Below are 7,446 nucleotides of genomic sequence, written 5' to 3'. Positions count from 1 at the left end.
TTTCCAGAGAAGCTCAACGGCAGCGTCCTGCCTGGCTTGGGCGCCCCGGCCAGGCTGTGGTACCGCTTGCCCGCCTTTGGGGAGATGCTGCTGTTAGAGCTGGAGCGAGACCCGGGCGTGCGGGTGGAAGGGCTGACGGTGCAGTACCTGGGCCGGGCGCCGGAGCTGCTGGGTGGGGCGGAGCCGGGCACGTTCCTCACCGGCACCATCAACGGAGATCCGGAGTCGGTGGCATCTCTGCACTGGGACGAGGGAGCTCTGTTAGGGGTGCTGCAGTATCGGGGGACCGAGCTCCACATCCAGCCCCTGGAGGGAGGCGTCCCTAATTCTGCTGGGGGGCCTGGGGCTCACGTCCTCCGCCGGAAGAGCCCTGCGGGCGGCCAGGGCCCCATGTGCAGCGTCAAGGCGCCTCCCAAGAACCCCAAGCCCAGCCCCCGAAGAGCCAAGGTAGGCCACCAGAGCCCTGCAGCCCCTCCTGCCTTACCTGCCCCTGACCCGTGTCCCCTCGCCCCGCCCACTTCCACTTCTGGTCATTCTGCTTCTGCCCTCGTGTGGCCTGCTTTTCTCCCACGAGCCTTCTCGGGCAGGTGCTGGCTGCTCCCTGCCCTCACCCTGATCCCAGCAGGGTTCCAAGAGGTGAGTGGGAGGCTCTGTGCTGGGAATGACCCCCCTCTCCCCACCCAGCCCGGCCTGGCACCCTGCTGCTCGGGCCCAGGTGGAAGTCCATGCTCAGTCTCTTGGCCTTGACTCTTTCCTGTGCCCCAAATCCCCCCGCTCCCCACCACCACACAAGCTAAAGGAGTGAGAGTTGAGGCCCAAGCAGTTGGCTTCTGGCTTCCTATACTGCCTTCCAAATTGTCCTGGCAAACTGCAAACTAGGGCAGGAGTGGACGGAGGAGAGGCGCTCCACACCGCGTCCTGGCCTGCAAGGCGGCAAGGCTCCCTCCTCCCCTCCTTCCCACTCCGGCTCCCCTTCCTCCCGCCTCCTTCCCTCTCCAGCTTTAATCCAGTCCAGACGCTCCCTCCACACCCGCCACGCTGAGATCTGGCCCCAGCCCCGGCTGCTGACTGAATTGTTCCTCCAACCACACAGGGCAGACACGTTGCAGCCCAGCACTGCAGGCCTGGCCACAGTCAGGCCTGGGGGCGCCCAAAGCCCCTCCCAGGAGCAGTCCGAGCTGCTTTTCACCACTGGGGACCAGGCAGCCCTGGGACACGGTGCCCCCTCCTCTCCATCTCTGAACCAACAGCTGATTTCTCAGAGTTCGCACAAAAGCTCTGGGATTTGGGGCTGGGGGAGGGACCCAGCCAGCCCGGGGATTCTGGTGGGTGTGGTATGTGGGACCAGCCTGCTCTGCCCAGTTCCAGACCAGGAAGCGCTGGAAGGAAAGTGGTCGGGCCTGTGGCTGGGTGGCTGTTTGAGGCCCTCCTCTCCTCTCTCCCAGCGCTTTGCTTCCCTGAGTAGATTTGTGGAGACCCTGGTGGTGGCGGACGACACGATGGCAGCGTTTCACGGCGCAGGGCTGAAGCGCTACCTGCTCACGGTCATGGCCGCCGCGGCCAAGGCCTTCAAGCACCCAAGCATCCGCAACCCCGTCAGCCTGGTGGTGACGCGGCTGGTGGTTCTGGGGCCAGGCCAGGAAGGGCCCCCAGTGGGGCCCAGTGCCGCCCAGACCCTGCACCACTTCTGTGCTTGGCAGCGAGGGCTCAACACCCCCGAGGACTCGGACCCGGATCACTTTGACACAGCCATTCTGTTTACCCGTCAGGTAGGCCCGTCAGCACCATGGGAACGGCGCCTGCCCGAGCCCCATAGTCTGGGTGGCAGCCCAGAGGACCCCGTGCCGAGTCCTCATGCATCTTCTGCGACCTCCACAGGACCTGTGTGGGGTCTCCACCTGTGACACCCTGGGCATGGCCGACGTGGGGACCGTGTGTGACCCGGCTCGGAGTTGCGCTATTGTGGAGGACGACGGGCTCCAGTCGGCCTTCACTGCTGCTCACGAACTGGGTACGTACGGGTGTCTGGGATGCGTGAGAGGCGGCAGGGGTGAGGCGCGGGGACAATGAGCTCGCCAAGGTGCAGATGGGGTCAAGGTGTTCCTTCCTCCCTCCAGGCCTAGGTCCAGGGCCATCATCCTCGCTCTGGGTGTAGACACACACTTAGGTTTTCTATTAAGTGAGCTAGCATGTGGAAGCCACTGTAACTGTGTGTGTGTATGCATGTGTGTGTGAGTATATGCATGTGAATGTATGTATGTGTGAGTGTATGCATGTGTGTGAGAGTATGTATATGTATGCATGCGTGTGAGTATGTAGTGTACGTGAAAACCTATTACTGTGTGGGTGAGTATGTGAATGTGTGTGTGTGGCATAACAGGCAATGTGGGGGGGCTGTGAGTGAATGTGTGCATGTGTATGGGGAGATAGCACAGTATTGAAAGAGGTATTATTCAGGAGAGCTGAGGATGGAATGGTGGGTAAAGGGTTGGGAGTGTTGGCTACAGGGAAAGTAGGTAAGGAAGGACCCTGAGCATATTTTGGGGGGAAGGGGAAGCAGAGCTCTGGGGGGGCTATATACTGAGCAGCCCTCAGAGCATCAGAGGGGGTTGGGAACAGGCAGGACCATCCACAGCTGCAGCCACCTTTGTGAGGCTGCCAGGGAGGGGACCCCTACTCCAGCAGGGCCTCTGCTCTCACAGGCCATGTCTTCAACATGCTCCATGACAACTCAAAGCCATGTGTGGGCCTGAACGGGCCTGGGAGCACCTCCCGCCATGTCATGGCTCCCGTAATGGCTCACGTGGATCCTGAGGAGCCCTGGTCCCCCTGCAGCGCCCGCTTCATCACGGACTTCCTGGACAATGGCTATGGTAGGCAGCCCTCCCTCCTGTTCCCTGGCGCGATGCAGCCCTGCACCCACTGTGCTCTTCTGCCTCCTTCCGCGTGGGCTGAGTGGGCTTCCACTGCAGCATGGGGCGGGGTGAGAGATGCTGCCAGGGGTGGCACATTTTCAATAGAATTAGACTGGCCTTCTAAGGACCAGAGCTGTCCAACACTGGGATGAGCTGCAGTGAAGGCAGCTGCCTTGTCACTGAGCTGTGCAAGCCCAGCAGGGTGGGCGTCCGTGGGCAGGGCTGTTGGTGGGACGCGGACTCAGCGGCTCTGTGGCTGGTCGGGGAGGCAGGAGGTGTGGCTGGGTCGTGTCCTGGTCTATTCTCTAGATGTGGGATGTGTGCTGAAAGGCACGTGGCCTCTGTGCTGACCTGTGAGACAGGCCTGGTGATGGCAACTGCTCGTAGGTGTTGGCCGGGATGGAATGAGGTGGTTGGACAAGCAGGGAGCCGGCGCTCCTCACCAGGAAGCAGCCAGCTATTTACAGCTTCGTGCACCTGGGATGTGGGTCCCAGAGCCTGGGCCCAGGAGCCCAAGCCCTCGGTGGCCATCTCGAGGGCCTGAGCCCACCTCTGAGCCTGGTCCCGCCCTCCCAGGGCACTGTCTCTTAGACAAGCCGGAGGCTCCCCTGCACCTGCCTGTGACTTTCCCTGGCAAAGACTATGACGCCGACCGCCAGTGTCAGCTGACCTTTGGGCCTGACTCACACCACTGTCCACAGCTGCCGCCGCCCTGTGCTGCCCTCTGGTGCTCTGGCCATCTCAACGGTCACGCCATGTGCCAGACCAAGCACTCCCCGTGGGCCGACGGCACCCCGTGTGGGCGCACACAGGCCTGCATGGGTGGCCGCTGCCTCCACCTGGACCAACTCCAGGACTTCAAGGTGAGGCAGCAGGCACGGGGCAGAGGCCTGGGGCAGGGGTGGCCTGGTGCCCAGGAGGGAGCACAGTTACCACCCGTCTCTTCTGTGGGGCTGCAGGTCCCACAGGCCGGCGGCTGGGGTCCCTGGGGGTCCTGGGGCGGCTGCTCTCGGAGCTGCGGGGGCGGCGTCCAGTTCTCCTCCCGGGACTGCACGCAGCCCGTCCCCCGGAACGGCGGCAAGTACTGCGAGGGCCGCCGCACCCGCTTCCGCTCCTGCAGCTCCCAGGACTGCCCCGCGGGCTCAGGTGAGGACCCGAAGGACCAGCTTCGGGAACCAAGGAAGTGCTGATGTCCCTGCAGGGGAGGCAGCGTTTACCCCTCAGGACCTGCCCTCCCGGGGCAGTGAGGTGCCGGCTGGGGGAGCTGAGGGGCCAGGTGCAGGGGCTGCTGGGGGATGGGGGGCAAGGCCCTGACTGTGCCTGTCGCCCGACAGCACTGACCTTCCGCGAGGAGCAGTGCGCGGCCTACAACCACCGCCCCGACCTCTTCAAGAGCTTCCCAGGGCCCATGGACTGGGTCCCTCGCTACGCGGGTGTGGCTGCCCGTGACCAGTGCAAGCTCACCTGCCAGGCGCGGGCCCTGGGCTACTACTACGTGCTGGAGCCGCGGGTGAGCCGGCCGCCCGGCCCTGTCTGTGCCCACCCTCGCACCTCCCTCTGCCTTCTGAAGGCGCAGTCCCCCTGCGGCTGTCCCACGGCCAGGCCAGCAGCCAGGCTCCCGGGGCCTATCTGTTCATGGTATTTGGAAGACAAACCCCAGCTCTGGACAAGGGGCCCATCGCAGTGTAGCCTGCCCTCTCCCTTGGCCCCGCCCCTCCCCCTGTTCCCCTGCTCCGGTAGAAAGAAGGCCAGTATGTGGCCCTTGGGGCAAGGCTCTGACCCTTTCCCATGGGCTCCTCCGCCACATCCCAGGAGTGCTGCGTCAGCTCTTGGGCGGCCAGGCCTCCGGGAGACAGTGGTGCCCTGCACGCTCTGTGATAGGGCCGCGGGCTGGAGCCGAGGGCGGAAGGAAGCCACCCCCGGAGCGCGCTCCGCCCGGCGCCGGGAGAATTCCTACAGGCTGGCTGCCCTCTAGCGGCTGTCTGGGACGGCGCCCTCAAGGTGCAGGGCTTGGTGTCGGGACTTGGTCCTGCATTTCCCGTCGTGGTTCTCCACCGGCTGCCAGCACGCAGCCTTTGGGCAAGTTCCTAATCTTGAGCCTCAGTGTCCCAGCTCTAGAGCCCTCAGGAAGGTATGTTTATAAAGCACTGAGCGCAGAGCCTGGTGCAGAGAGGCCCTCAGCAGCGTCATTCTGGGCCCCTCCCCCTCCGTCCACAGCCCCTCTCATGGGATGTGGGTCTCCTTTGGTTCCCAGCCCCTCCGGATGCCGGGAAGGACCCTTTGATCCCTCCTTTTCTTCTCCTCAGGTGGTAGACGGGACTCCCTGCTCCCCGGACAGCACCTCGGTCTGTGTTCAAGGCCGCTGCATCCATGCCGGCTGTGACCACGTCATTGGCTCCAAGAAGAAATTTGACAAATGCATGGTGTGCGGCGGGGACGGTTCTGGCTGCAGCAAGCAGTCTGGCTCCTTCAGAAAGTTCAGGTTCTTCCACTGTTTATGTCCTCCTTCCACCTTCCTGGACACTCCTCCTCCTCAGGGCCTGGGGGTAAGAGGGGAGCACAGCATCGTCTCTACTCTGAGAGTCTAGTGATGGATGAGCAAGCAGGTAGCAGTGTCCCACCTGCTCAACAGGCCCCCCAGGAGGTGGCCTCCCTCCTGGGGGGACAGTAGGAACTGAACAGGCACCAAGGAGGTCAGGCTTCGAAGGGCCCCTCAGCGAGGGGACAGCCGGTGGACAGTCCAGAGGTCAGAGGGTGGAGGCACGTTGGCAGGTACTGGGATCCAGGCTGGATATCGCCCATATGTCTAAGAAGACAGCCCTCCACACACACACACGAACACACTCATATAGAGGCACACATCACACTTGCATGTACACACATGTGTGCATATGCACATGGATGTCCGTGTTGATGCTTGTGCTCTCACACATGCACGCGCGTGCACATGTCAGGCACACAGAGATGCGCACACACACAAACCTGAGAAGGCTGAGGGTTCAGGAAGATGCTGAGCCCACCTTTCTCCTTCCATACAGGTATGGCTACAACAGTGTGGTCACCATACCGGCGGGAGCCACCCACCTCCTGGTGCGGCAGCAGGAGCCCCCAGGTGTGCGGAGCATCTACCTGGCCCTGAGACTCGCCAATGGCTTCTATGCCCTCAATGGTGAATACACGCTAACGCCCTCCTCCACCGACGTGGTGCTGCCGGGGGCCGTCAGCCTGCGCTACAGCGGGGCCACAGCAGCCGCCGAGACGCTGGCCGGCCACGGGCCCCTGGCCCAGCCCTTAATGCTGCAGGTCCTGGTGGCCGGTGACCCCCAGAATGCCCGCGTCCGGTACAGTTTCTTCGTGCCCCTGCTGGCCCCTCCACCGCAGCCTGCTCCCCGGGACTGGCTGCACCGAAAGGCGCAGATCCTGGAGGTGCTGCGGCGGCGCCCCTGGACCAGCAAGAAATAGCCTCACTGTCCCGGCGCCCTGGCGCCGCCAGACTGAGCTGGGAGAAGGGGCTTCGAAGAAGCCTTGTGCTGGACAAAGTGGGGAGGGCGCACCCCCCAACAAGGATGCGCAGGCCGGCCCTGCCTGCTCCTGCCCTGGAGGCAGCCACCTGGGTGCAGGGGCTGGGAGACAGTCCTGGACCAAACTGCCCTCTGCCCTGCTGGTCATAGGCGGCGGCAGGGTGGTCCCGTTGTATTTATTCAGTATTTATTCACTTCTTAGCACCAGGGAAGGGGCTCTGGGGAAACTGACCTCTGCCCCTCGCGGCCTCATTCTGGCCAGCAAACTGGGGTGGGGTGATGAGCCCAGTGTCCTGTGTGTGTGTGTGTGTGTGCGCGCGTGTGTGAAGATGTGCATGTGTGTAAGATGTGCGTGTGTATGTGTGAAGATGTGCGTGTGCGTGCACGTGTGCGTGTGTGAAGGTGTGCGTGTGTGTGAAGGTGTGTGTGTGTGTGTGAAGATGTGCGTGTGCGTGCACGTGCGCGTGTGTGAAGGTGTGCGTGTTTGTGTGCGTGTGTGTGAAGGTGTGTGTGTGTGTGTGTGAAGATGTGCGTGTGCGTGCACGTGTGCGTGTGTGAAGGTGTGCATGTATGTGTGCGTGTCTGCGCGGAGGTGCAGCCTGCCCTGCCTTCCTCTCCTGAGAGCTCTTTTCTGGGAAGGAGGACGCAGGGCGGCAGGTCCCCGGGAGTCGGGTCGCCATGGTTTAAATGTAAACGGAATTCTGTTATTTATGTGCCCCCTGGGAATGGGCTGCACCCTGGCTCCAATCGCTGGCATCCGCTTCCCCAGTTGCCAATGGCAATCCCTCCTGGAGGGCTGTGGTGGGGCGGGAGCAACACGAATAAACAACCGGCATCTGCCCAGGGAACGCAGTGCCACTGGACTCACCTGCCTGTCTCCGCCGCCCATGGGGCCTGCCAGGCACTGGAAGGTGACCACGAGCCTCGCTCAGGGCCTCTGCTTGGCGGAACCCTGTCCTGGTTCTGAGCGCCTGTCCCCCATCTCTGCAGGCTCCCATCACATGAAAAAT

The 7,446-nt window shown here is 63.0% G+C and overlaps 1 protein-coding gene across 1 annotated transcript; it reads left to right on the top strand.

Moving 5' to 3' along the window:
* The first annotated feature begins 6 nt into the window (after nucleotides 1–6).
* ADAMTS4 (ADAM metallopeptidase with thrombospondin type 1 motif 4) lies at nucleotides 7–6,568 on the top strand. The gene is made up of 9 exons (XM_006764745.2): nucleotides 7–447; nucleotides 1,446–1,769; nucleotides 1,879–2,011; nucleotides 2,703–2,873; nucleotides 3,492–3,778; nucleotides 3,875–4,061; nucleotides 4,250–4,425; nucleotides 5,222–5,397; nucleotides 5,954–6,568. Exons 1-9 carry the CDS (start codon nucleotides 85–87, stop codon nucleotides 6,375–6,377), a joined length of 2,241 nt encoding a protein of 746 aa, XP_006764808.2. The 5' UTR covers nucleotides 7–84; the 3' UTR covers nucleotides 6,378–6,568.
* The last annotated feature ends 878 nt before the right edge of the window (nucleotides 6,569–7,446 follow it).

This window comes from Myotis davidii, unplaced genomic scaffold (genome assembly GCF_000327345.1).
Source record: "Myotis davidii unplaced genomic scaffold, ASM32734v1 scaffold1121, whole genome shotgun sequence".
Taxonomy (NCBI): domain Eukaryota; kingdom Metazoa; phylum Chordata; class Mammalia; order Chiroptera; family Vespertilionidae; genus Myotis; species Myotis davidii.
This window is presented reverse-complemented; position numbering and strand designations above follow the sequence as displayed.

Bases quoted from the DNA above. Each gene is read 5' to 3' on its own strand.
- ADAMTS4 (XM_006764745.2), top strand. From the start codon at position 85: ATGCTGCTGTTAGAGCTGGAGCGAGACCCGGGCGTGCGGGTGGAAGGG. The intron at 2,874-3,491 runs GTAGGCAGCCCT...CCGCCCTCCCAG, and splicing joins CTTCCTGGACAATGGCTATG to GGCACTGTCTCTTAGACAAG. The intron at 4,426-5,221 runs GTGAGCCGGCCG...TCTTCTCCTCAG, and splicing joins ACTACGTGCTGGAGCCGCGG to GTGGTAGACGGGACTCCCTG.